Source organism: Coturnix japonica, chromosome 7, assembly GCF_054131305.1.
Source record: "Coturnix japonica strain WE chromosome 7, WE-NBRP24, whole genome shotgun sequence".
Lineage (NCBI taxonomy): Eukaryota > Metazoa > Chordata > Aves > Galliformes > Phasianidae > Coturnix > Coturnix japonica.
In genome coordinates, this window is record NC_140669.1 from 33,480,363 (window position 1) to 33,508,245 (window position 27,883).

A 27,883-nucleotide genomic window follows, 5' to 3' on the forward strand; every position below is an offset into this window, starting at 1 on the left:
GCTTTAGTGACATGACTGTACATCACTGTGTTATCCCCAGGAGTCCAAGAGTTAACTGGTAATGTTTCTACATAATAACTGTCACTGCTGGAAGTTAATGCTGTCTGTGTTCTGAAAAGAAAGTTGCATTTTATGAGACACCTGAAGACTGCAGAATTGCTTCTCTGTTTTCAAGAGGATATGCTGAATGGCCCACATTCATACCAGGGTAGCACATCTGCTGGCCAGCCAGGCTGGTGCTCTTGCAGCCTGAGGTGGGAGCTGAGCTTTAATATTAACTAGGAAAGAAGAGCCCAGTCCTGACTCAGCCACCCTCCCTCCTTTTGGTGAGCACAGCACAGTGACAGTGAGAGGACACCAGCCTGCCTGCTGCTCCGAGCCTGCTGTCACAGTGATGGAGTCCAGCAACGTCCAGGGGAAAAAAGTTGCCATTGTTGGAGGGGGCCTGGTAGGAAATGCAGTTTTCCTACTGTTTGATTGCTGGGAAGTGGGGGGATGGCTGCTCAGCAGGGCTGAGGTTGAACATGAAGGTCTCTGGAAAGGCAGCTCCAGTGCAAGAAGGCTTCTTTGTGCACTGCAGACAGCCAGGCCTTGCTTCCTAGCTGTGGGCAAGGAAAAATGCAGCCTAGTTGCTTGCCTGCTTTGCCTTTCCCTTTGTACAGTGCTTGCTTGTTTGTAGCTCATTAACCGATTTGCTCTGCAGATTAACGAAATAGTATCTTCTCCCCTGAGTTCAGTGCTCCTTTTAACCCTGTTTTTCTTAATACTATTCTTCTGCCAGATGGTAGGTGTTATCATCCAGTTATATTCTCACTGTAGGAGATAGCAGGTCTTATTTGCACAGCTGGGACTTTGTACCAAGAGAGGGGATCTTCTCTGAGGGAAAGCTTTGCTGCTGAGATACTGCAGAGACCCAAAGGCTCACCAAATACATCCTTTCTTCAAGCATTGTATTTGTACCAGGATAGAAAAACAGTGCACTTCTGGATACTCCTCTTTTCTTTCCTGTGAAGGAGTGGAAGTTTTTTAGGGGGGAAAACACTCAAGTTGGATTCTGCCATCTCTGGGCACTTTAAGCAAGATCAGCTACTGGCTCTTCCATTACTTTAGCTGTTTCTGGTTTTAACCAAATCACTAATGTGAAATGCCTTATGAGGACTGAGACTTGGTAAATGTAAACGTAAGAGAAAATGCCTTCATTTTTCCACGTTCATTTGGGACCACATTTGTTCCATTGCTGTCTGCAGGGCCATCTGTCTTTAAATGACAGCTCCCAAAGCTCCCATCTAACATTTTGTCTGTTAGCTTCTTGCTCCCCTGGCTGCTGGAATAAGAGGAAGACTCAGAGTCTGTGGTTCTGATTATTCTGATAGAAATTAAAAACAAAAAGAAAGTACGCATTTGAGTGAAAAATGGAGTATGCGCTGACCTTTTAAAGGTAGCACCTTGATTTTAAACAGGTGCAGCTTCTTTTTCCCCCATTTTTCCTGGTGAATGTTTCAGCAGCCTGAATTAGAAGATAAATGCAGAATTGCTGAACCACTTAGGTTGGAAAAGACCTTGAAGATCATCAAGTCAGCTGCCATCCCAACCTATTGAGTCCCATCACTAAACCATGTTCCTTATAGCCATACCTATAGACAGGAGAGGAGCAAGGAGCATGCCTGTAGCAGCTTCTGCTGCCCCTGGTTGAAGGGATTAGTTTTGCACAATTACTGATGAATGTTAACAAGTCCTGCACCTGGTATGACTTCATATAATGAGATGTGCGGAGTAACTTTTGAGGTGATCCCTGGGGGCTCTGCAAAGTTCCTCTCTTCAGGAAGAAGTCCTCTGCAGCTCTTGGTCAAAGGGTTACCTTGCATCTTCTGAGCTGTTCTCTCAGTTGTGGTTTTCTAATGGGAAGGAGAAGCATTTTGGTAGTGTTCTAAAACGTCATCTGTCATTTCCATCTTCTCTTTTAGGTGGGTGCATTAAACGCGTGTTTCTTTGCAAAACGAGGTTTCCATGTTGATGTTTATGAAGCCAGAGAAGGTAAGAGCAGCATGAACATCACAGCTTGATTTTGCTAGTAACGGTTCTTCAAGAAGCCAAACGGTGCTGAATGACCTCAGTGAAACTGCAGAGAGAGCAGAATTCTGAAAGTGAAGATGTCACTTTCAGAATATTCCTTTCATTCTTGCACTCTTTAGTTCCTATGGTTTTGGGGGAAAGAGCTTATTAGAAATGCATTGCCTTGTGTGGAGAGAACCCACTCTTCAGCTACTAAAATTATGCCCATTTTTATGTCCTTGGCTTAAAGATGGAAAGATTGATTCAAATTCTCATCTTTCAAAACTTCAGAAATTCTGCATTAAGAATACTGGCATGGTGGCATTGAGACAAGACTCCTTGGGAATAAATGCGGTTAATGCTGCAGCATTGCTGTTTGGGTTTAAAGGTGGGAGGTGACAATGGCAGTGACTGCAGCCAGAAGGGCTGTCTTGTCAGTGGCTTGCCAGCAAGAGGGTTGTCCTCACCTGCAAGGATGGATAGCAGCAAGGCACTGGAAGAAAGCTGCAAGTTCGGGAACTACTAGTAAGGAAAACCCACTTTGGTAAGCATGACAGCTCACAAGAGGCACTCATCAGAGCATTTCCATTTCTCAGAGTGATCTTCCCTGGAACACAGAAATGTGACTACTTGCGGAGCACAGAGATGTCTGCCTGTCATTGTGGTAGTGCTTGTATTTGCTAGTTAGAAGATGCTGTCAAAGGAGGTGAAACACCACAACTCATGTTCAGAAGCTGGAATACCTTGCTGAAAAGGCCCCAGATGATGCTTGGGGCGAGTGGATACAGTGCTGGCATTGCCTGCAGCAGCAAGTAGCATGTGTTAGCCATGGCTGTTTCCTGAAGTGAGTTCCTAAGCTGTCAGAGAAGCGTGGTCCTTCTCTAGATTATTTCTTCATGCTCTTCACTGTTGCTTGTGTCTGGGGGGTTGAGGACTGGCATATGGGGAAAGCTGAAGGTGGTAGTTGGGGTGTAGTCATGGGAGAAATAGTGAGCAGCACGTTTCCTGCTCTGAGATCTAGCTGTAGCAAGAGGACCTGGCAAACAGGAGTTACTACAAGTGCTGGAGGAATAAGCAGCAGCAGAGCACTTCTGCAGCACTGTGTGTGGACATGGTCTGAAATGTCCTAGTTCATACGACCAGACGAAGTGTGCCTACAGCATAGTGTGTTGCAGACCTGCGCACAAGAGGCTGCTTGCAGCTTTTTCTGGCAGAAACATCAGACAGCCTCAAGTGAAACCAGCACACTGTGAGTTCAGAACAAAAGGAAATGGTCCTTCCGGCTTTCTGCCAGACGCTGTATGTGCTAGAAGATTCACGGGTCCAGGAAGCCTGTGGTTAAATGAACTGAAGAAAGCTGCATTCAGCTGTTGCTACAAGGACATAACCGTTGTTGCCCTTGGAATACTGGAAGCAGCACAGCATGTCCATCCTCTTCTGCTGCTACTGAAGCACCAAGCAGTTACCATTGCCAGAATGCCTCCATCCCATGCAAGAGAGCTCTATGAGTGTTCCTACCTGCCTTCAAGGCAAGTGAACCTTACCCCTCTGCTCAGTCTTGGGACCTGTGGATCTTGCTGAGATGGCACACGTCTTGAGACTGGGACAAGGCCCTGCAACGTGCGCTGGCAGGATGGCCAGGGGATTCTGAGCAAAATCTAGGTGGATGGCACAGAAAGCAACATCTCATAAAGAATCATAGAATCACAAAGGTGGATAGGACCTACAAGACCATCCAGTCCAACTGTTCTCCCATCACAAGCCACTAAAATGTATCTCGTAGCTCCTCATCCAGACACCTCTTGAACAGTGCCAGGGATGGCTACTCCACCACCTCCCTGGCAGCCATTCCAGTGCCTGACCCCTGTCTGAGAAAAAAAGTTTCTCCTTATGTCTAATCTAAATCTCCCTTGGTACAACTTGCAGCCATTTTGTTGGATCCTATTTGTTGCCTGAGAGAAGAGGCATCACAACCCCTCCTCATCACAGCATCCCTTCAGGAAGCTGTAGAGTGCAGTCAGGTCTCCCCTGAGCCTCCTCCACACTGAACAACAGCAGTTCCTCAGCCCTGCCCCATAAGACTTGTGCTCCAGACTCCTCGCCAGTTTCGTTGCCCTTCTCTGGACATGTATGTTACAGGATCTCAATGTCTTTCTTGTAGTGAGGGGTCCAAAACTGAACACAGTACTCAAGGTGCATCTTCACCTGAGCTGAGTACAGAGGGATGATCACCTCCCTGCTCCTGCTGGCCACACTGTTTCTAGTTCAGGCCAGGAAGCCATTGGCCTTCTTGGCCACCTGGGCACACTGTTGGCTCATGTTCAGCCCAGCATTGACCAACACCCCCAGGTCCCTTTCCTCTTCACAGTCATCCAGCCACTCTGCCCCAAGCCTGTAGTGCTGTATGGGGTTATTGTGGCCAAAGTGCAGGACCTGGCACTTGGCCTTATTGAACCTCATCCCATTCACCTCAGCCCAGCTTACATCTGAAGGGTCTCCCTACCCTCAGGCAAGTCTACACTACCTCCCAGCTTGGTGTCATCCGCATATGTGGCAGGAACTTCTCAGAGCCAAGTTTCTCAGCCAAATACTGCCAAGCTGGTCTCAGCTGGGGGATGGTGGATGGCAGGAGACTCACCACCACCCACCAACTGATTTTGGGGCAATGCAGCCCATGCTGGAGGGATTTGTGCAGCCAACGTCTCTTTCCTCACAGATATCCGTGTGTCCAGCTTTGCCCGTGGCAGAAGTATTAACTTGGCCCTGTCATACAGAGGACGCCAGGCCCTGCAGGCTGTGGGGCTGGAAGAGCAGGTACCCTCACTGCTTCTGTGGAATTATAGAACTGTAGAATCACAGAATGGCTTGGGTTGGAAGGGAACTCAAGGGATTATTAAGATCCAATCCACCTGCCATAGGCAGGGTTGTCAGCTGCTAGGTCAAGTACTAGATCAGATTGTCTAGGGCCCCATTCAACCCAGCCTTAAACACCTCCAGGGATGGAGCATCCACAGCCTCTCTGGGCAGCCTGTTCCAGCACCTCACCACTCTCTCAGTAACAAACTTCCCCATGACATCCAACCTAAATCCTCCTCCTTTAGTTTAAAGCCATTCCCCCTGGTCCTATCACTATCTACTTGTGTATAAAGATGGTTTTCCTCATGTTTTTAAACTCCCTTGAAATAATGGAAGGCCACAATCAGGTCTGCCCACAGCCTTCTCTTCTCCAGGCTGAACAAGCCCAGTTCCTTCAGCCTGTCTTCATAGGAGAGGTGCCTCCACCCTTGGATCATCTCTATGCTTGAGATGCTGCTAACTTCAGCTGGAGATGGACGGCCTCTCTTCTGCTCCCAGTGACAGAGAGTGCCAGCTGCTCCAGGCATCCAAGTTCTGTGTGTGGCTTCCCTACAAAGAGAACTCCTCCAGCACCAACATCTCCTCACCCCTGCAGGATGAGAGTGAAGAGGGCAGATGCAGGCAGCCTCCCACAAGAGCTAAAGTGCCAGAAGGATGTGATGAAAGGGATGCCCATCCTGCAGCATTTACCTTCAGTAAAATGTAATGACTTGAGGCCCACAGGCCTGCTAATTTCTTTCCACCAATATGGATAGTTGTGCAAAGCCAGAGACAGAGCACAGCAGACATTGTCCCACCATGCTCAGAGCATCGTGTTTGGAGGGAGGCATTTGGTGGGTTGTGTCTTGTACCTTGGCAGCTCACTTTCAGTGGGAAAACTGGATTTTCTTCCCTTCTATTCCAGATTGTGTCTAAAGGCATCCCCATGCATGCACGGAGAATACACACACTACTGGGGAAGAAGTACTCTATCCCTTATGGCAAGAAGAATCAGGTACTGGTCTTGTGCTGCTGTTTTTGTAGTTCTTCATAAAGCACAAGAGATCTCTGAGCATTTCTGTACTCTGTGATGGACAGGTACGTCTTCCAAGGTGGGCACAGCAGCATACTGGGAAGAAATGAGGTTACCTTCATGTCAGGATTTCCTCTCTCTCTGTCCTATGAAAACACACAGAATTTACTTCATAAATCATCAGACCTGCCATGCTTAGCCTGATGTGGCTGTCCATGCATCTAAATCATGCTGTAGAGATCTGTCATTTACTGGCAAACATGGATCTTGATTCTCCTTCCTCTCTATAAGCTGGTCTCAAGTACAATCATCTCCACAGTGCTGCTTTGCCAGTCTCATTTTGGTTTCCTCCCTTGGTTACTGACCCTGCACACACTCATTTCTGTGATGCTGTGAACAGAGAGGGAACTGCAAGCTGCCACTCGGTTTCACTGTAGCTGTTACTGGGATGTTCTGAGGAGGTGGTGCACTCCCCTTGCTGTGCAAAGTGCCCTTCAGAAATTGTTTCTGAGCTCCATTTTTTGTGTTTTACAGTACATTCTCTCCGTGGACAGAGCAAACTTAAACAGAGAGCTGTTAACAGGTAAGCACGTTTGCAAATGCTTATATTCCCTACTTACTAAGATTGTAAGGTTTGACTGATGAGTGGTAGACTTCAACTAAGTGCCTTTGAGCCTCTCTCTGCCTGTGAGTTCTGCACAAGCTGGCTCTCAGAAAGTGCACATGCAAACCAGCTGTGTTATTAAGAAGAAAGCAGCAGTAGCACATTCAGTGAAATGCTGTGCTTGTCCTGTCTGAGTCTCCATTGCTCAGCACTGTCTCCCAACATTCACAGAAGAGCAAACAGTAGTTGAGAAATGAGCAGAAACAAGGTAGATGTGTTCCAGGCCACAGAGGTGAAGGTCTGTTGTTTGTTCTGTTGTTAGTTACCTGCTCTGCAGAGAGGCAAAAACAACAAATCCTCAGCTGAGTGCAGGAAGAACTGTCCTTTCTGTTTACAAAAATGTACAAAGTCCATCTCCATGGCCATGCTTTTGTTGCAGACCTATGATGTCTAGTGTTGCTGTAGCTTTGGCTGGTGCTTCCTTTTCTCCTCCTGTGCTGTTTCTCCGCAGCAAAAGTATTTTCAGATATTGACCCCGAGGCCTCTCTTTGGGTGCAGATACCCCCAGGTTAACCAGACTAAATGAAACACTGTCCTACTGTGCTCTTACTTGCCTGCCACTGCTTAGCACAACAGTCTGATATGGTGATGGCAAAAGTCCCTGTAATTCAGGGATTCTTTGTCAGCACAAGCCTCTACTTGTAGTTGTCTTTTCGCAGCTGCTGAGAAGTACTCCAACACTAACCTGTACTTCGGACACAAGCTAATAGAGTGCAATGCAGAGTTGGGGACACTAACCATTAAAAGGTAACCCCTTTACAAGCCTGGGTAAAGTGCTGTGTCTTATTATTTCTGCTTAATAACTCATAAAACCTCAAACAATTGAGCAATCTCAGTTCAAAACTAGTGTGATATTGTGGGATAGACAAAACTTGGCATGAGCTTTGGAAAGCAGAGGGATCAAAGTGGGGTTCTCAGGGAGGCTGAAAAAGCTGAAGTAACTCGCCCAACCCAGCAGGCTGGCAATAGGTGAGCCACAAGCCTGCTGACCTGTGCAGGAAGTAAACATGCCAGTCTTTGAAAGCACGGGCTTTCAGGATCAGATTGCTCACTAGGAAGAGCAGAAAAAGACCTTGGTTTGCAGTTGTGTTGAGTTCTGGCCATACTACCCCATCTACCTGGAGATGGAGGCTCTACACAAGAGCATTGTTACACCAACTGTTCCTTCTGAGTGCTTGGTTAGGTCTGGCAGAATTACGTATTTGGCAATCTGCAGAAAAATTACTCTGATTCTGAGCCTTCAGTGAAAGCCTTTCTCCCCATATCCTAGGAGATTCAGAAGGGTGCCAGTGACCAAGGTGTTTTTGCAGTAAATTGCAAAAGGGAGGCTCTGGGATGACAGATTGGTCTGGGATTTATGGCAGGGCTGTTCTAAGTGACTCTCACAGTTCCAGGTCTGGCCAGCTGCCTCTGGAAGACACCTATGATCTCATCGTGGGATGTGATGGAGCCTTCTCGACAGTCAGAAAGCAGTTCATGAGGCAAACGTGCTTCAACTACAGCCATGAGTACATCCCTCATGGCTACATGGAGCTGACCATCCCTCCCAGGGATGGAGATGTAAGTGGGCCTGACCCGGGTCTACCACAGCCTCCTTGAGTGTGATGCCCTGTCACTTCTTACAGTGTCTCTAGGAACTTTCTTCTCATTCTATTCTCCCTGGGATTCAAACCTTTCAAGGAAAGATTAGTTTGGGAGTTTCTCTTTCAATAGTGGGGCCAGGCTGTGAAATCCCAAGAGGCTCCTCCAGAACACTGGCGTTCATTTTAGCTCTGAGAGGTCCTGGGGGTTATGGGAACACATTTGTGTGGACAGCAGCAATCACAAACCAGCAGATTTTTTCCAATCTGCCCTGCTCTTGCTCTGTTTCTCACCATAGTACTTGAGGCCCTGAAGTCTTCTGATACACAGAACAGGAATCGATCTGCCAGTGTGGAGAGAACTTGAGGCTAGGCTGGAGAAGCCAAGTAGGATGGGCCAGGGATCCAAGGTGATTTTCTTTCTCTTTCAGTTTGCCATGGAACCAAACTATCTCCACATCTGGCCAAGAAACACATTCATGATGATTGCGCTGCCCAATATGGTGATAACCCATGGTCATGGTTCCTTGGGGCTGGGATGGAGCCTGTGGGGATGAGCTGGCTATGCTGCCAACTTCACAGCTTGGGCTTTGAGAGGAGCCCAGAGGGACCTGCAGTCTGAGCCAGGAGTTCCTACAGCCTAGGCAGCAATCCCAGAGCTAGCCCTGCCCCACAGAGCTGAGCAAGTGCCCAAGCTGCTTCTCTCTTGCCTCACCCACCTAAGGCCCCAGAAAACCTAGGTCTGGGAATGCAAACCAGAGACAGGAATCCCAAGGTCTGGCTGTTGTTCTTTCTGCTCTGTGCTACAGCACCCCATGGGACATGGGGTGGCTGGATTCTAGAGCTCACTACACAGGAGTATCACTGCAATAGCCAGATGGGCAGCAGGCTGGGCATTAAGCTGCTGATCCACGTGTCAAGTGTTTTCATGGCCTCTGGACTTCTTTCTAAACTTTTTCCCTGGCTGACAGGACAAGTCTTTCACCTGCACCCTCTTCATGCCCTTTGAGGAATTTGAGAAGCTCAAGACTGGCGAGCAAGTACTGGATTTTTTCCAGACCTACTTCCCAGACTCCATCCCCCTCATCGGAGAGTAAGTGTGCCCAGTGCCCCTTCTTGCTCCTCAATATGGTGGCAACATGCCGAGGAACATGCTGGTCCCCCACGAGGTCTTCAAGTGACCCAGACTCCCCTTAAGCTGGCAGGCCAGCTGCCTGTGTTCACTGCTAGGTGGCTCTTTATGGCCTGTAAGAGTGGGGGACCAAGGAGACCAGGGTCTGCACTGCTTCTTCTATGGGGTAACAGACTCAGCAGCAGAATACAGCCTGCAGTGGTCTGTGGTTAAGTTGCACTCCAGTACTACTCTGTACCTTTGAGGTGCAACCCAGGTCCTGCCACTGTGGGGAGCAAAACACAGATCACCTCCCACTGCCCTTATATTACTGTCGAGGTTTTTTAAGTCCTAAGATGGATTAGGGGTTTGTAAGCCATGGTTGTGGTCTTAGGTCTGGGTGAGGAAAGTGGATCCACTAGAGCTGAGAGTTGTGTTTGTGTGAGCAAACAGTACCTATGGCCCTGGCTAGGAAGCTTGGATGTGGCATGGTTTGCTCTCCCTGTCTCTTGTGGTCCCATCAAATGAAGTATCTCTTGTTTTGCCTGAAGGCAGGAGCTGAAGCACGATTTCTTTCTGCTGCCAGCCCAGGCCATGATATCTGTGAAGTGCTCCTCCTACCACCTCTCTAACCGCTGTGTGCTGATGGGAGATGCTGCTCATGCTGTTGTGCCTTTCTATGGACAGGGCATGAACGCAGTAAGTTCACAGCTTGCCCTGTGTCATTCAGTCCCCACACAATGGGAGCCCCAGGCTGCTGGAAATGCCAGTTCCTACTGTTACCCCGCAAGATCCCTGGCAGCCGGGCCTGGAGGCTCTCTGTGCTCAGTGGGATATGGGACACCAGGGGTGCTAACAGCTACATTAGTTCAGGATCCCTGAGGGCATTTCTTGTGAATGTCTGACTCCTGCTGCCTATTTAACATCCAGTATTCCCCCCCAGGGCTTTGAGGATTGCCTGGTCTTTGATGAGTTAATGGACCAGTTTCACAATGACCTGGGTGAGTGGCACAGCCCAGCCCCCAGAAGCTGGAGGCCCTGCTGGGCAGCTGCCTACCACCAGCTGCTTTCTTTCCCCAGGTGCCTGCCTCCCTGAGTTCTCCAGGCTGAGGGTGCCCGATGACCATGCCATCTCAGATTTAGCTATGTACAACTATGTAGAGGTGGGTGACTGGCACATAAGGGGCTGTTAGTGCAGCAGCATCCATCCTCCTTCGGGCTGGTGATGATTTCTGTGTTGCAGATGCGAGAGCACGTAAATTCGACATGGTTCATTTTCCGGAAGCGGATCAACAACCTCCTCCACACCCTCATGCCTTCTACTATCATCCCACTGTACACAATGGTAAGGCTGGAGCTTTGTTTCCTGTGGTTTTAGCCCACCATGAGCTGCTCCCTCACCTGCTCATGCAATCTCCCCAGGTGACATTCAGCAGAATTCGCTACCACGAGGTACTTCAGCGCTGGAAATGGCAGGAAAAGGTAAGCCAAGAGCCCCACATCCTGCACAACAGCCCTGCTTTGTGCTGCAAACTCCTGACAATGCTGAGATTTCTCTTTGCACTCAGATAATTAATCGAGGACTCTTCATCATGGGGGCAGCAGGGCTGGGTGGCACCTACCTGCTTGTGAAGAGACTGACACGGGACTGGTGCTTCTTCATACCAAACTTGTGGGGCTGGTGCCATTACATCAGGAACATTGGAAATTTTCCTTTCAGCATTCAAGTGGCACAAATGTAACAGAAGGTTCTGGAGGCACTAAAAGTGAAGGCACAGACTGTTGGTTCAGCTTGGAGACTTTTCTCTCTGTTGGGATGTGGTTGTCAGCTCCTGCAGCCCTTCTGTCCCCTGCCCCCCGGGGAGAGGAACTCACTAGGGCCGAGCCTCTGCAGGGGCTCATGTGCATCTCTGCCTAATTTAAGCTGCTTTGTGCCTCGAGTGATGCTGCATTTCATGGGCTGGGCATGGGGTTTGTGTACAGTAATGGGGACACTGCAGCCTCTAGCCAGAAGGACAGTTGGGATCACCTGGGGCTTCTCAGTCTGCACTGGGACTGTGCCAGTATGGCTGACTTATATCAGGATCCCCTGCCTCCCCACTTTTATCCTGCTCACGTGCCTTTGGAAGTAGACTATCTTTGCTAGTTCCTCCTCTTAAATTTCTCCTTATGAAGCAGCTTAGTAACATATATCTGTTGAAGGAACATAACTCTATGAAGCAGCTTAGTAACATATATCTGTTGAAGGAACATAACTCTGTCTCAGCGCTGATGTTTCTGCCTCAATAAATCAGAGGATATTGCATACTTTGAAAAAATACATACGCTTCTTTTCCTACAATTTCTGTTCAAAAATGGTGTGTGAAACTTACATTCCCCACATCTCCCCCGTACTTTTGTTGTTGTTGTTGGGGTTGTTTTGCTTTTCCATTAAGACACATTTATTTTAACTCCCTTGCTGCCTGAGTGTTATGCAAGTAAGCTCGTGCACCCTGACTTCCTTACCTCCAGTGCTCCTCACAAGGTGAGGTCTCTAAGCCACTGTAAAGAGTGTTGTGTCTCAGCTCACAGGTGTGGGCACACACCAGCTCATGTGTATATGCTGGGTAGTGTGCTCCAAGTGTGTGCTCTGCTCACACACGCTGTAGGTCAGGTGAACTTGGGAACATGATCTACTTGTGATTTTGAAACAGTACCAGGAAGGTTCTTAGTTGAAAATCAACTCACTTCATTTCCCCAAGTCAAGGAAAATACAATATATTTATTCTTGAGAAGATGTTCGGGGTCACTGCCTGAATACTGCTGCAGGCAGATCTCCAGAGACACTGCCACCAGGCCTTTGGGCTAAAGAAAGACAGAAGGGCCTTGAAGGGTCCTCGCAGCTCACCTATTTCCTCCTTGGCTTTTGTGCATGCCCTAACACATGCTTCTGTCTAATTCAATTACTGGTCATACTTCCTTTTGGAACAGTCTGGATCTCTATGCCTGAGTCCTTCGTTCAGTTTCTCTAATTGTCCTGCTAAGCATGTACACATTTGTGTTTGTACTACACAGCTTACACCAGAAGTAATACCTGCCGCCACTGATGGGGGAGATTCTCTCATTATGTCCAAGTAAGAACAGTTTCTGTCTGGGTCATTGGCAACAAGCACTGCCTCCGAGAGCTGGTGCCCTAAGGAATGCTGCTGGTGTCACTGGGCAGCCAGATGTGAGGTGCAAAAGAGCTGCACCAGGTCAGGGTCCTGGAGTGAAAAACAGCTGCAGGCTGGGATAGTACTGTGGGAAGTATCAGAGTTGCTTCTGCTCTTCCTCTGCCCCAGACTCTCAGTTGATGGTGGAGAATGGCTAAGTAGCCCAAACTAATCTATCATCGGACAATGTACAGGCACTCTTGTTTAACATGTTTTATGTACAGCTGCCAGAGCGCAGGCACTGGTAAGAACTGGTTTGCATCATTTTGTGAGCTCTTTTTGGCTTGCAAAGGAGCACCTATCAAGATGTAGCTGGCAAATTAGCATAGAAAACAGTATGTTGCTTTGGCCAGACATTCTCCAAGCACTGTATCTGTGGTAGATGCTGGCAGCCACCACAGGAATTTGCTGTAGTTTTTCAGTGAGTGTTTCAGCTGCTGTCCTAGAGCCTGAGCAGGGCAGATGTATTTACTTTATATATAAACTTCTATTAACTTTGAACATATTCATAAAGCTAACGGAGACTGGATGTAAAACTACCTGCAAATTATTCCCAAACTTGAAGCAAATACACAATTGTAGGTGTATTTCAAAAGAATGAACCCATAACACAAAAGGAACTTCTGCAGGATCTGAGAAAGCACTGAGCTGGGGATTTTATGTGTGATGCCAGGTCTTTTGCATTGCTGATCCTCAACAAGTCTGATGGAGTCACAGAGTAGGGAAGAGATCTGGTCCTAGAGGTGGCAGAAGAAGCTGTGGTTGAGCTCAAAGCTGCAAGCAGTTTCACACGTTCAGCGCCTCTGATGCTGACGTTCCACAATTCAATCTGCTGCTCCTTCGCTTCTGTGCCATGTACATGTGCATGGTGGATGTAAGCCAAGCTCATGTAAGCCCAGGTAGAAACATGGAGGAGCTTGAGGTAGGTCTAAGAGGGAAGTAACACTGGGACGCAGCTGGTGATTTAGAAATAAGATTCACTGTTTGTTTTGTGGCTGTCCATCATTTTCAGGCACAGCAAGGAGCAAACTGCCTGCCTAGGGGGCCTTCCCCATCCATCTCAGCAGTGAGTAGTTTAGAAGTGAGCTGCAAGTGTAACTATACAAAGCAGAGCAGGAGGGCATGGAGCAGCCTAGGAGTGGAGCCTGCTAGAGCAGAAGGGAAATAGCAGTTTTGAACTCCACATTGAGAGCACTTTCTGCACTAAGTCCCATGGGACCTGGCTGAATGTCCTGCCACAAAGCAAAGTTAGTACCAGGAGCTAGAACAGATGGAAACTGATATGGAGCGGGGGTGAGTGCCTGTTGGTGAGAGCTGCTCTGCAGCCGTGTCTGTGGCACTGCTGCTCCCTACTCCCACAGTGCAACCAGATGAGAGGACAGGTTCTGTGCAGCCCCTCAGCCAGCACCTGGCTACTGGTGGACTCTTGGAAGAAGGGTTAAAAACAACACAATAAAGAAGAGGTGAGAGCCTGAGATTTCCTTGTTTGGTGTTTCCTTATTTAGTGGTGGGCCCTAGTGCTTCCAGGCATCACTCCAGTTCATTGCCCATCAAATCTGGGATTCACGGTGGTGGTGGTAGCACTCTTGTATAGGGGATTATCAGCCTGGAGAGAGAAAGGTGAAAGTCCCGTGAGATTGTACCAGACTTTTGGCAATGTGTTAGCCATCATTCTGTGACTGTGAAGGATGTGGGCAGCATTAGCTGCTCCAAGGTTAGGCACTGGGAAGGTCTGAGTCCACCCTGTTCTGGGCACTGCCAGCTGCAGTAGCCTCTACAGCAGGTGGATCCTCCACCCCCATCCTCCCAGCATCCCCCCTGCATGCAGTCATCCTGATGCTCTCGTACCTCATTCCACTTAGCCTTGGATTTCTCCTTCTCAAACCTGCGGTATTCTCGGCGGTCAAAGATCTCCGTCAAGAGCCGCCAGATCAGCAGGAGCAGCAGCCCAATGAGAGCCACGCCAGCAACGGTGCTGCCTACAATCAGTGCAACATTGGGAGGCTCCGGGCACTCTGTGGATCAAAAACAGATCTTGTACATCTGCAGGCCCCAGGAGAGCTGTTGGGGCAGAGGCAGGATAAGTGGGACTCATAGAATCATAGAATGGATTGGGTTGGAAGGGACCTCAAAGATCACCAAGCTTCAACCCCCCACACCATAGGCAGAGCCACCAACCTCACATTTAATACTAGGCCAGTCTAGTACCTTTCTTAGGGTCAACAGTGACGGTGTACATCTCCTCCCCATCATCCTGGGCCATGTAGAAAGATATCCAGCAGTTCTCAGAGTCCTTCTCCTTGCACTGCCGGCTCCCTGCCCGTGGCTCATCAGTCAGCTGGATGTTGGTGCAGGCCACAGAGCAGTTCTTTTTCAGTGGCCCACTATAGAAGGACTTGCACTCCACGCAGGAACTGCAACACAGGTAGCTGCAAATCGTCTCTGCAGCGCCAGCAGCACCCGTGCCCACCCCACCACTCGGCTCCATCACTCACATGTGCCTGCCGCAGGGTGAGGGGCAGCCAGGGCACTCCTCACAGTAGGGGGGCTGGTAGCCCCCCCGGCACTGGCAGCGGTTGCAGTGGCAGGAGCCACGCAGGCTGCATTCATTCTGCCGGCTATTCCTACAGCCATCAGTCGACTTCTTGCACTGGCAGGCGCTGCCCTCGTACTTGGGCGTGCACTTGCACTCACCACAATCGCAGCGTCCACGCTCTGTGATGGGAAAGGATTCCAGTCACGGCCCTGTGGGGACACAGGGCTGCCCATGCAGCTCAGACAGTGAGGCCACCCCCCTGTGTCTGGGCTCCCGGTTGCTCACCCTCACCACCACACAGCGAGCCGTTGTGAAACTCGCAGTTCATGTTGTCACAGTCACAGAAGGTGCCGTAGATTTCCTTGCCGGGCACGTCACTGGTGTGACAGACACACTGCCCGCACATGCAGTCCCCCAGCCCTGAGCAGATGACCGAGCTGTTGTCCTTCCTGCAGCTGCCCTCCAGCTCTTTGCTGGTCCTGCCTTTGGTGTCACACTCACAGTTCTTCCCTGTGTAGCCCAAATTGCAACTACCACGAGAAGAGAGGAATGAGTTGGGTCAGCAGCCACAGAGTACACACAGGGCCAGGCTCAGACCTCAACCAAAGCAGAAGAGATCTCGGATAGCATTGTTGGAAACAAGTGTCACCACTGCATGCTGGAGCGAGCTCTGGGAGCACTGTGGTGGGAGATCTCAGCAGTGCTGCTCTCCGTGTTTGTTATATTTGCAACACACATTATATTTACAACACCAAACGACTGCCTGGAAATTATTATAATATTTATAATTTCCAAACCCCTGCCAGGAGATCTGAGTGTTTCCTGAGGAAACCCAGGCTTTTCCTCTCCCACTCACTGAGAGGCCTTGAAGCAATAATTATGTTTAAAAATGTACACGAACCACAGAAGTGAGATTTTTAGAGATCTCTACATAAAGCTTGGTGTTTGGGCAGACAGATGGTTGAATGGGTGGAGAGTTGGCTGAATAACGGGTAGGCAGATGGATGGCTGAGTGGATGCACGTGCGACCTTAGGAAAGCAGCAGACAGTCTACCAACTGAAGACAGACCTCACTGTGTTCCCTGCTACCATGAGCTTAGATTGCTGCTCCAAAAAAAAGAAGTGGGTGCAAAGGATCAGAGCAAGGCCACGACTGATGGTTCTGTGGCTCCTAGGGAGCTGGGAGAGCCTGGAAGCTCTCTCACAGCATCTCCTCAACTCTGGCATTATTTGAAATAATATTTGTGGAGAACAGCACTCACCTGCAGATCCCACAGATGACCTCACCATTTCCACTGCAGGCAGTTGGATCAGGCTGCTGTCTGCAGTCACATTCACAGATGCTGTCCACAAGCACAGTGAGCGTGTCTGTGAAGCCCAGAGGCCGGATGGTGAAGGACTGGCTTTTGATGCATTCATTTGCTGTGACCTTCACTTTGAAGGTGACCTAGAAGGTGCAGAGTGAGAAGACAGAGGGAAGGGCCAGAGACCATTAGGTAGCTTCAGTAGGAACAGAGTAGTTCTGGCCCCAGGCTGAGTGCACACATAATGGAGGATCCTTCTCAGCATTCCGGACATTTGGGGCACTAAATTCACATGAACAAAAAGTCTGGTACAAGAGTTCCTGCTGTTAGATGGAAAAGGCAGGAGGAGCCTTGCAAGCTGCACAGTATTCCTGATACAGGGAAACATACCTCATCATTGATCTTAACATTGTCACATTGCCCCCTTGCTTCATTCTTGGCTCCTGTGCTGTTATTGCAAATGGAGTCATATTTGACATCCAGGACATCTGGCAGGGTTGAGTGGTCCAGGATGATCCGTGAGGAGAGGTTCTGTGAGGGAATGATGGGCAGTTATCCAGAGGAGAGACTGAAGCACAGAGATGTGGGGTTGCTTCTCCCAGCCCAGGGGAGAAGGATAGGGTGAGCCCCAGGACATGGTCTCAGCTGACTGTGGTGGGGCAGGAAATGCAGGTAGTGGCATCAGAGAGGTGGCAGCCTCTTGCTGGCTGTGGGCGAGAGTTCCATCCTCACCTGCTCTCAGATGATGATGACACATGATGTGAACTTTTCTCCACCAAATAGGCAAAATAAGTTCTCACCCAGCACTTACATTGTAGGCCACCTGGATGAGTTCAATGATGTTGCTGGAGTCCTCATTCAGCTCCCCTACTGCTGACTTTGGGATCATTTCACTGAGTTTCTGCCAATGGAGAGCAAAAGAATGTCATGTCCCCACCATGTGACAGCAGTGGCAGGAGGACATGCATGTATCACCTCAGGAGGCACCTGGACCAGCCAAAGCCTACTCACTTTGTAAACATCCACCATCTTGCTGGTGACAGCAAAAATCGGCTGGATGTTGTTTTCAGCAAGTTTCTGGACCAGCTGGCCAACAGAGGGATAGTCCTGTGTGAGAAGAGCAGGCTGATAGTCGCTGTAAGGAAGACCTTGTGGAACACACCAAACAAGACAACACCTGATACGGAGGAGTTTTCACTACTCAGAGGCACCTGAGGCAGCAGCATCTCTGCCTCCATCCATCACACCCCCTGCCCTGGACTGTCCCCAGGGCCCTCCTGAGGGCTGAAAGCAATTGCCGTGGAGCTGCCCCCAGGCTCAGGGTGCAGAGCCACTGAGCAAACCTGGGAACAATGCCAGAGTACTTACAAACTCATTGCTCTTTTTGTACATGTTGTCCTCCAAGTGGCACTGGCCATCGTTGGGGGTCAAAATGCCCCCAAGCTTGCCATCACCAGCAAAGTGGAAGCCATCATCAGTTGCGTACACCAGCAGTCGGGTCACATTGCGCCAGCCAATCAAGTCCTGTAATGGTATGGACAGCACTGACACTCGTCCCCAAATGGGACTGTGGTGATGCTGCCTGAGCACTGTGCAGTTGCTGAGTCACATCAGCCACAAGGGCTGGAGGGCATGGAGGACTGTTACTGGGGACTCAAGTCAGGAAGCCCACAGGTGAGACACTTTCCTGTATCCAGCCAAATCAGGACTTCTACGTGCATTACGGGCCTGAAGCTACATGATAGCCATCCACAACCTGCTCCAGGAGGGGCAGAACCAGCTCCTGCTGGAGGAGCCGTGAGCAGAGGCAGCAGCCATCATGCCTGCAGGTGAAGGGAATGGGGAAGAAATGAGGCTGCCCTTTTGGGTACTCACTCCACACACTGCTGCCTGCATCATGGCATCCAGCCCTCCTTCTGGGGCATCCAGGTTCCCTGAGATGAACTGCTTCCCCACTTCACTCTCAAACTTCTCAGCATTGTCGGTCAGTGAGAGGATGTGTTTGAAGGCAAAGGGGGGCTGGCAATTACTGTCCTTGTTGGGGCAAGGGTTCTTCAGCTTCTCAGGGTGTGTGTTGACAAAAGGCAGTACTGTCTTGTCCACAAAGGAACCAAAACCTAGGACGCCCAGGACCATGGGCATTGTTAGAGATGGAAGAGGTTGGCAAGTGTTCTGATGGCACCGGGCATGGACAGCCTCCTGGTTCCTGCATGAGGAGCCAAGTACCTGTCCACATCCCTTGCTCCAGTACACTGCCTCACACTGCCTGCATCCTGCATCTTATTTTGTCCACTGGCCTCACTACTCTTCCCAGCAAACAGCTGGCCCTGTGCTTCAGACAGGCTCACCTATGCGGCGAGAGGGTGTGGTGTTCTCCAGGGCTCTAAGCAGCTCTCCTCCTAGCTTCTTCACATTCTCTAGGTCATCTAGCATGGAATAGGAGAGGTCCATGAGGTAGTAGATATCAATGGGGTAACCTGTGGCGCGGCGAAACTTCACGTCAAATTCAGCAGGCTCCCCTGCGGGATAGAGACACCAGGTTCAGCCACTGTGCTGTGGATCGTATCCTGCCTCATTGCCCACCCCACACTGGGATCTTTCATTGGGAGAAAATGGAGAGGAAACCTTTGACATGCCACCACACCCCAGCACAGCTACAGGCTCCATGTTTATCTCCCCTGAAGCATTCCCCACCCTCACATCTTCACAAGAGCTTTTCCTTCAAGACTTTACAGCTCCTGTGATGTCCCTCAGGTTTCCTGCAGGATCACCTCCTGACAACAGTTTTGAAGAAAGGGTGAAAAACATGTGCAACAAATGTTGGCCAGCTTCAGCTGCTACCCAGCTGAGTGTGGGGATGGGCAGGTGGTTATTATCACAACACAGGAATCATACTTATCCTCAGCTTCAGATGCACCTCCTGGGGAGTCAGCTGTATCTTATTGCTGAATGCACTGTCCTGTGTCCTTTTGATCTCATTGACTGGAAACTCAATCTCGTTCTCTGGGCATCCCCTCTGCTGCAGCTGCTCTACAGTGTCACAGCGGTTGGAGTCTGGCTCACCGGCTTTGGTGAAATCCTGAGTGTTGCAACATCAAACAGAAAAATTAGGGGGGCAGGAGGTAAGTAAACACACAACTCCAATGACCCAACTCCCAAACCAGCTCTGCTGGGGCTCTGGGATACTGGCGGAGAAAGTAAAGGCTGAAGTTCTGGTCTCATCCAGCAGGGAGGACACAAAGTCCTACCAGGACTGACTGCCCACTGGCAGGATGGCTCTCACTGCCCTTTTGCTGATAGCATGTGAGGATACCGGGACCTACCAGCTTCTTGCACCAGGCGCAGCCAGGGCCAGACTGGATGCAGTTCTTGCATGTCCCCACCTTGATCTTGGGACACTCTGCAGCAAAGGCTGGAATGTGGAGAAGATGAGTTAGAAATGGAGGACCAGCACCAGAGGCAGCTGTGGGGCTCCCAGCAGCAGGCACCCACACCTGTATGGCTCTCAGTGCCACATGTAGTGCAGTGATGGGTATTTCCCCACTCCAGCACATTTCAGTGACCACATGAGGTGTTGGGGGAAGGTAGGGAGGAAGGGCAGGTGGGGTTCACCTGTTGTCAGCAGCAGCAGCACCCAGGTCATTGCTGGCAGACAGAGGCAGCAGTCACGTGGCATTTTCTGCAAGAGAAAAGTCATCCCTATGACAGCGGCCTCAGGAAAGGAAGCCTCCAAATCTCACAGAAAATGTCTGCAGAGATGGTGGCACTGAGTGGATGTCTCCACCCCAAAGCAGGTTGGGTCCTGCAAGCATGACCCCAACTGACAGCTCGCATGCTCTTAGAAAAATACACTGGTATCCAGCTAAACAGAGCTTTTGGGCTGAACATGAACGTCAGCAGAGCAGCAGCTTGCACTGCATCAGTACAACTTCAGCTGAACCGCTATGTAGACTGGTGTGATATTTATCCAGATTCTTCTCCATCTATATTCGTGTACGTACGTAATGCAGAAAGGCTCAGTCCTGAAGTGAAACCCAACAGGGTTGTGGCCTTCCAACATTGATGTATTTGGGGATGTGAGAAAAGAGGAAAAAAGAGGAGGAACAATGAACGTTTCAATTTTCAGCAATAATAGATACATCAGAAGGACATGTCACTGGTTTTGAAATGGTTCTTATGCCACTGTGAGCAATCAGACACCTTCTCCCTGGTTCTGTCAGTGCTGCAGAGCACCATCAGCCTGTCCTGAGAACCTGCCAGACTGAGCAGCTCATGGTGGGAAGGAAGCAGCAAGGGAAATGCACAGAAAGCACCAAACCCCAAGCGGTAAATATGGCTGCTCAGAGCTGCTCCTGAGGCACAAGGATGTGTTTGCAGCTTGTCAGCCGCTGTGAGGCACCAGACGAGTCAAGGGTGACACCGACCAGAAAGATCAGATGCTAAAGGAGATTAATAGGTGTCATTTTGTGACAGCTGCACGCTGGGGTTTGATGCCTGGCTGTTCTGTGAGCTTGGAGGTGCGCTGGTAGCAGCAGAGTGCAGGGTGTCAGGGTGTGAAGATCTGCAGCCTTAAGAGGTGACCACCTCAGGGCTGAGCTCCCAGCAGTGCTCTGGAGGCCATCACCTCTCTATGCAGACAGGAAAAGGTGACTCTGTGCTCACCTGGTCATGGTTTCAGAGCCCAGGACTCTGCCTTGCTGTGCCATTCTGTGATGGGGCTGCAGCTCCATCCCTGTCTGTGACCATACCCACTGCATCTCCGTGGGCACTCCATGGGTGATTGGGCTCTGGGAGCAGGTGCAGAAGGAACACCCTCAGTGTTCACACAAGCTAGCTCTGGCTGGGTTTCATAGTGGGTGCACCTCTTGCCTGCCTCATAGTCAGACTCCCACTGGCAGCCATCTTCTTCTCATGGAAGGAAAGCCCGTAACTGCATGTGTGCGGACATGTGCCCTTTGTACTCACTTAGGCCAAGAAGGGAGCTGTATAAGCCATGAGATTAGCCACAGACTGAGGCCCTCCGAGCTCCCTGTGCTTGGATTGCTGGAGATAGTGGGTTCATACATACAGGCTCATTCCATAAAAAGGAGTAAGTTTCCAATTACAACAGGATTAAAAATACCTCCCTGATCCCAGAAACACAGTCCATATAAGCCCAGCTCTGTTTGATAATGAGTTTTGTACTAAAGGGTTCGTTTTGTTGGCTGAATTTTGGTGCCCTTATAACGCTAACAGTCCTTTTTTTCCCGGCAGCAAGGGTGTAAAACACACCCTAATGCTAGGGGACTGCAGCAGCAGAAAAGCTCACTGCTTCTTTTCATTCCACTGCAGAAGGAAATTATTCACTGCTCTGTGGGTGGATCAGCGTGTATGCGATATAGGGTGACTTTCAAAGGAAGCAAACGGGACTTCTGCTTTTGTCTGCCTCCTCACAGTCAGCCCCAGCTTTTCTGTTTGACGTGGTGCTAGCAGGGCCCAGGCAGCGACCCTGCAGTGTCTTCTCCATCTGCCCTTGCCATCCATTTGTCTCAGTGTCAGATTCACACTGCTAAGGGTTCACTGCTCCCAGCTGTGCTCTGCTAGGGACAGATTCACTTCTCATGGCAAGCAGAGGGATGCACAAAGACCATGCTCCTGTTTGCAAGCTGGGATTTATAAATAGAGCTGAAGGGGAAGTGTCAAAGCTAGCTGCTGCTGTCTCATTGCTATAAATAGGATGGGAGTTCAACAGCAGAGATGGGTCTTGCAGACTGGTGGCCACAACCCTCCTTTGCTGCTTTGCTAATTATGTTCTTCTTGTAAAGTGGAAGGACATCTTCCTGTGCCCAGTATCTCTGGAGGACTCTTGGCAGGCTTGCATCATCTGCCTGTAACAGTGAGGCTGCCATGCACAGAGTGAAAATGAGCACCACAGAGCACAGCAAGGCAGGGCGGTACATAGCACTTGGTTGTGGCTGTTTCTTCTCAAACTTTGGTGTTATGGGTAATTCCCATCAACGTAGACAACCATCAAGAGGGCTAGGATTGGCTGAGACACTGAGGCTCTTCCTCCATGAAAAAATGTGTGTATCTATCTATTTATGTACAGGTATATATGGATGTATATATATACACATCAATAACAGTAGCCTTGCAGGGTCTGCCTGCATCATCTCTAGTTTTATATATACATCTATCTATTTAAATATATATATTTATAGAAAGGTAGATATAAGTACACAAAGCCTTGAAGGGTCTGTTCCAGTCGCTGATTGCAGCCTCCTTCTGTCACTGGTGCAAATGTCCTGTTGCACCTGTTCTAGGCTAAGCAGGAATCTGTTTATCATACACCATTTAGGACAGAGGAGCTGTTCCTTTTCTCTTTGGTGCTTTAGTGAAGTCCCCTGGCTAGCATTACCCATTTGGCAGTAGTGTAATGAAGTGGTTTGCCTCCTACCTGCAGCGACCAAACTGCAAAAGTGGGAGACTTCCAGCTTCTTGTGCTTCATGCAAGAAAGTAGGTCCTGCATTGCAGTTGCTAACCCACTGAGTTTAGTTACAACTCACTATAAAACCACTGAGCACAGCAGGATGTGACAATAATGATAGAGAAATGCAACATTATAGCTTTCCCACGCTTTCCTGCAAAGGAACTAGCACCTGTGTCAGCCACAGTGCTTGATATCTCTGTGAATGTTCATGTGTTTGCTTTTCATCTCCCTGTGAGGCACGGAGCCAGACCTTTAAAAATCATAAAAAATGAAAGTCTGTCTGCTTGAGAATGATTCAAAACTGAAAAGCAGCTCTCCGGTTTCTCCATCACGCATGGGCTATACTTACAGGACCTACACCTTCCCCTCACTATGTTAGCAAGCAAGCTTTTTCCTGTCTTAAAGGCTTGGTGAAGGTCTGTCTTTCTCCAGAGTAAGTTTACATGCATCCTTTGCTGTATTCCCTGTTTCCACTATGCATCTTCTGAGGTCATTTGCAGAGTGTAATACATGCAGAGATAAATGAAAAGCAGGGTTTTTCTTGCCCCTCTCCCCTAGCCCTTCATTCAGGCTTTGCCCATTCCACAGAAGCAAAGGCATTCTTATCTGGCAGGCCCCAGTGGGACAGATTGCTTGTCCCTGCTTTCCAATCAACTCCTTATCACAACAGAGCTGGGGTTGTTTCTGGGCACAAGGTTTGATGTGTTCAGATAACATCCCTATGCCCATGTGTGAGGTGACACAGCACTGGGTAGAAACTGGTGTGTCCCTCAGCTGATATTTGGAAGGATGCAACAAGAGCACCCTGGGCCTTTGCTGCTTCCCAAGCCCACAGGTGGGTGAGGAAGGTGCTGGTTGGGGTCTGAAACCCTCCCCTAATAAATGCCTGCACTTCCAGGCTCAATCCATCCTCTGAAAGCAGAAATGCAAAGATGAAGCAAGTGCTCTTGGGAAGGCCATGTGCCAGGCTGCAGCATGCCAAAGGACTCACCTTGCATGAAGCTGGATCTAGAGTTGCAAAACAAATTTATGGAAACCCCATGGCTATGAAACTTCTTCGTTACCCATCAACCTCCCCCGAGAAAGGAGGAGCACAAAAGTGAGAGAGTACTCACATCAAGCCTTCCCTTCGGCTCCTCTTCTGGAACTGCAGTGAGGCTGGAAGCCCTGTGGCTGCACTGCCTAGCTGGGAGCAGCAGCTGAGAATCAGAAGCTCTGGTGCTGGTCCTTCCTCCTTCTGCCTTGCACTGGCTGGAGCAGAAAGGAGGAAGCCAGAGCGGTAGCTTGTGGGCGGGTGCCTTCCCCCAAATGCAGCCGGCCCATGCACCAAAGCCAAAGCTGAACCCGACCTGCCCAAAACACCTTCTTCTGCCCACTTTGACCTTCAACAGAGCTGCCTGGCAGGTGAACGAGGCCAGCTCTGGGGAATCTGGAAAACTGGTGCCCTGGAGAGATGGTGGTACCCTTAGGTCTGGACGTAGGGAGCCAACTCTCCCCTCTGGCTCCAGTCTGCCTCTGGTGTTTTTGCCTCATGGGGAGGCTGTTGGAATGGGCAGGTTCTCCCTGCTCAATGGAGGATACCAGTGCTGCTCTTGCCATGACACAGCTTGGGGCCATGTGGTTATTTGAGCCTTCCGATTTTGCCATACAGGCTGTGGTTTCCCCTTCTATCACACCCCAAGTAGAGAGGATCTGGCTCTAGACAACTCTCTCTTAACCTTTTTAAGGCACTAAACTGAAAACACATGGTATCTTAGATTTTTTTTTGAGAAACAATTAACATGGGACTTGTTAATTGTTTTGCAGGTTTAAGAGGCATTGCCAGACAGTCACCAGTGAGCCTTCCCCTGCTGAACCAAGCACTCCAGTGCTGGCAGCGCATCAGCCTGCACTATTCACTGCATGCATAGCCAATGTATGGTCAGTCGTTGCTGATGGGGAAAAGGGGCCCAAGAAGAATCAAGTCAGGGCTGGAGAAGACAGCTTCAGTTGTGAGGAGCATTCAGCAGCTTGAAGATTTCACCTCTCATACTTCCCGATTTGGGCACAACTTCCACTTTTTAAAGGATGTCTTCTTATTTCTACATCTGATTTCTCCTATCTGCTGTGGTTTTACTCTGCTGTGGGAGGGTGTCCTGTAGGGGCCCACACTGTGTGTGATGACAGCCCACCACTACAGAGCCATAGCACACTCCAGTCTAGTTCCAAAAGTTTTAACTGTGACTTTAACAGGCATCTTTATTTTGACTGCATATATTTTAATTATGTTTCCACCAACAGGATTGCTCCTTTTCCCTTTCCTGGCTATGGTTCTTGCAGGACCTCTCTCTGCCAGCTGGGACCAGGCTCCACCACGAGCTAGCAGCAGGTGGTGCCTCTGGCCCATTCCTACCACACAGTGTTGGTGGTTAGAGAGGTCATTTTGGTGCTGTGCTCCCCAGCAGTACATCCCAGCCTACAGCAAGCAACCAAACTCTTCCCAGTGATATTTTCTACACCTCACAAACATTATATCTTCCCTAACATCCTTAAGACCTGGCATCCAGACTTTGCCTGCTGCCAAGTGTGAGTCAGACCCACCACTACTAGTCTCCCAGGGTTGGCTTTCTCCAGGTCTCAGTCTCCTCCTCATTTTCCTGCACAGCAAAATCTCTAAGATGTTGCTTTGGGAAACACAGGTGAGCAGTGGTAACTGCTGTCATGCTGAGCTTGGCAAGTGCTCCTTCCCCATCTGCATGCCAGAGCTGAGCAAGGATCAGGCAGAAGAAAATGGGCACCACTCCCTTGGTGGTGGGAAGTTTCTGTTTGAGAAAGCCACCACTGGTGAGCACCGCATGTGTCATGGTGTTTTCTGTGATTTTGAAAGAAGAGAATCACAAAAGGGAAAATGAAGCCCAGCTGCCTGGAGGAGCAGCCGAGGGAGGTGCTGTGTCATCCACACTGAGCTGCCAGGCCCAAGGAAGCAAAGCAGTGCATGGATGTCCTGGTTTCGTGATTTTTGTTATCTGTGTTCCACAACATAACATCATGTAGGGCACCAGTAGTTAAAGAGTTAATGCTCCAATTTTCAGGCTGTCAATTTTAAGGGTACTTGGTTCTCAGAAGAGAATAAGAACTACATACCCCAGAGGGCTTTTCTGTTTCTGTTTTCCATTCAGAGGGAAAGATTAAACTGCTCATAAGTCACAAGATGTCCCCTTCTCCTTTGTGCTCATCTCTGCATGCATACTCCTTAGGTGTCTGCCTTCAGCATTACAGTAAGGCCTCTGGTTTTGGACACTCTCTCTCTCATTTTATTTGATATATCAGCTTAAATTCCAATTATATTATACTGTATTTCATTCTGTTGTCTTGCATTCCATTATCTTATTTAGTAAATTAGCTTTCTTCCTCAGATTGTTGCTGCTGTTTTGAGGTCCATCTCCCATCTCCCTACCCTGGGAGATCACCAAATAAGACCGTTATCCGTTGGGCAGTCGTTGGGAGTGGATAGGATAACGATATGGAAAAACGATCAACTGGTGGAGCATTTTTGGAGTTATCCCAGTGCTGCCAGTAAGAATACCTGCTTAATAATAATACAACTTTTGCTGCTAAGTTTCCTTCATTTCGATTCTATGACGCAGCCCATGGCTCCAGGTTCAACCACAGCGCAACCGCGCTCTCAGCTGTTTCCACATACGGAGTGCAGAAGGCCCCGCTCCCTCCCAGCAGCTTTGCAACCCGTTCAAGCACCACAATGTACAGATCCGGCCGCCCACCGCTGAGGCAGCACCCCGCCCGGCCCCACGGCCCGCCCCGGAAGGAAGAAGTGCGGCAGTGAGGGGAGCACGGCCCGCTTAGCGGCGTTCTGGGAGGAGCGCAGTGCGCGCACCGCGTGGCCTAGTCCTGGTTCCGGCGCGGGTAGTGCTCGGCCATGGTGGGGAAAGTCCGGCGTCCGCGGCTGCACCACGCCGCGCCACGACCCCCGCCGCGCCTCGACCCGCCAGCACCCGGCCCTGGCGGCCGCAGCGCGCCCGCGGCGAAGGTAGCGGGACGGCGGGGGGAGCGGAGCGGGATCGCGAGGGGCTCGAGTGCCATGACGCCGCACTGGCTCCCGTTTGGATGAAGCTGTTACGGAGAAACATGGTTTCCCTGCCCTTGGCGGCTCCGACCCAGCGTGTGCAGCGCGGGGCCTCCAGGGCGCGAGGCAGCACCTCCTCGTGCGCCTTCAGCCCGCTCTGTTCGGCTGCGGCTCCGTCCCTTCTCAAGGACGAGCGGTGGGAAGCGAGGGGACAGCCCCGGGGGGCGGAGGGGGGGGCTGAGCTCAGGCAGCGGGAAGGATTTCTTAGTACAGGGTTGCCCTGGGAGCTGGAGCAGGCGCAGCCTGTGTGGGAAGCGTGGATGAAGAGCTGGTGTGTTTCTGGTCAGCAGGGACTGGGGCTTACCAGCTCCTCCGGTCAGAGGTAGCGAGGTGATGCTTCTGTGGTGGAGGTGATTCCTCCTGTGTGAGCTGAAGTTCGATGTTTGGTGTCTGGTGGTGGTCCTGCACTATCCCTGTGCAGCTGTCTGAAGTCTTTGGGATGTTGTGAGGCACATCTAGTGGCTGCCCTCGTGGGCTGTCCCAATGGCACTGTGACCTCTGACGGGCTGGCAGGTGTGTGCACAGGGCTCCTGAGGATGCCTTTCTGCAGCTCCACTTGTGGCTTAGCAGAGATGTCCAAAGGAGTGGTCCTTGACCACGTGGTGGGATGCCGTGAGACAGGCCTGGTGCCTGCTGTAGAACCTCAAAACAGAAGAAGGTTGAGTTAAATATTCTAAACATCCTCATTCTTAGAAAAGTTGTGTGTTGAAGCTGCTGTAGCATTGAGCTTTGCCAGGTGTCTGTTTGTGTCCCATACTGCACAGCACTGGTGTGAAAAAGCCACAAGGGTGGTGGCTTTTCAAGACAAGTGGGCCATGAGTCCAGGGGCAGCCCTTAGGTTCACTTATTTTCTGGCATACAGCACACAGTTTGGAAGCTAGAAACATGTAAACCAGACAAGCCAGATGCATCACAGACCTCTTTATAGCACTTTGTGAGGGCCTGGCACTGCTGCCCAGGGAAGCTGTAAGTGCTGCATCCCTG

The 27,883-nt window shown here is 50.0% G+C and overlaps 3 protein-coding genes across 9 annotated transcripts in view; 2 read left to right on the forward strand and 1 right to left on the reverse strand.

Annotated features, from left to right (window-relative positions):
• Positions 1 to 294: 294 nt before the first annotated feature.
• KMO (kynurenine 3-monooxygenase) lies at positions 295 to 11,595 on the forward strand. Of its 5 annotated transcripts, none has more exons than XR_014948454.1 (15): positions 295 to 448; positions 1,965 to 2,034; positions 4,769 to 4,866; positions 5,813 to 5,902; positions 6,455 to 6,503; positions 7,244 to 7,331; positions 7,973 to 8,144; positions 8,596 to 8,667; positions 9,136 to 9,257; positions 9,862 to 9,974; positions 10,219 to 10,276; positions 10,356 to 10,438; positions 10,519 to 10,620; positions 10,698 to 10,757; positions 10,844 to 11,595. XR_014948454.1 is itself a non-coding variant. In XM_015867805.3 (15 exons), exons 1-15 carry the CDS (start codon positions 395 to 397, stop codon positions 11,015 to 11,017), a joined length of 1,440 nt encoding a protein of 479 aa, XP_015723291.1. In that variant the 5' UTR covers positions 295 to 394; the 3' UTR covers positions 11,018 to 11,595. The 5 variants fall into 5 exon arrangements, 4 of the variants coding, with proteins under 4 accessions (XP_015723291.1, XP_015723292.1, XP_015723293.1 ...); XM_015867805.3 differs by having other exon boundaries at positions 9,827 to 9,974; XM_015867806.3 differs by lacking the exon at positions 8,596 to 8,667 and having other exon boundaries at positions 9,827 to 9,974.
• Positions 11,596 to 13,025: 1,430 nt separating this feature from the next.
• On the reverse strand, positions 13,026 to 27,344 carry ITGB2 (integrin subunit beta 2). 2 transcript variants are annotated; one of them, XM_015867804.3, is made up of 17 exons: positions 27,204 to 27,344; positions 23,892 to 24,027; positions 19,919 to 19,985; positions 19,630 to 19,718; positions 19,202 to 19,385; positions 18,655 to 18,825; positions 18,182 to 18,423; positions 17,675 to 17,830; positions 17,318 to 17,413; positions 17,118 to 17,207; positions 16,697 to 16,837; positions 16,265 to 16,449; positions 15,288 to 15,532; positions 14,962 to 15,181; positions 14,675 to 14,880; positions 14,315 to 14,481; positions 13,026 to 14,072 (listed from the first exon to the last, which is right to left on the reverse strand). In XM_015867804.3, the coding sequence occupies exons 3-17, from the start codon at positions 19,980 to 19,982 to the stop codon at positions 14,007 to 14,009; spliced, it is 2,322 nt and encodes a 773-aa protein (XP_015723290.2). In that variant the 5' UTR covers positions 19,983 to 19,985; positions 23,892 to 24,027; positions 27,204 to 27,344; the 3' UTR covers positions 13,026 to 14,006. The 2 variants fall into 2 exon arrangements, with proteins under 2 accessions (XP_015723290.2, XP_085409902.1); XM_085553776.1 differs by lacking the exons at positions 13,026 to 14,072; positions 14,315 to 14,481; positions 14,675 to 14,880; ... (1 more) ...; positions 15,288 to 15,532; positions 27,204 to 27,344 and adding an exon at positions 15,778 to 16,106 and having other exon boundaries at positions 23,892 to 24,022.
• SLX9 (SLX9 ribosome biogenesis factor) overlaps positions 26,667 to 27,883 on the forward strand; it is a 47,768-nt gene continuing 46,551 nt past the window's right edge. For both annotated transcript variants that reach the window (XM_085553781.1, XM_015867811.3), the window contains exon 1: positions 26,667 to 26,803. Coding sequence is in view for 1 of the 2 variants with exons in the window: in XM_015867811.3 (XP_015723297.2) it covers positions 26,693 to 26,803 (111 nt within the window). In the remaining variant the exon portion in view is untranslated. The remainder of the gene's footprint in view (positions 26,804 to 27,883) is intronic.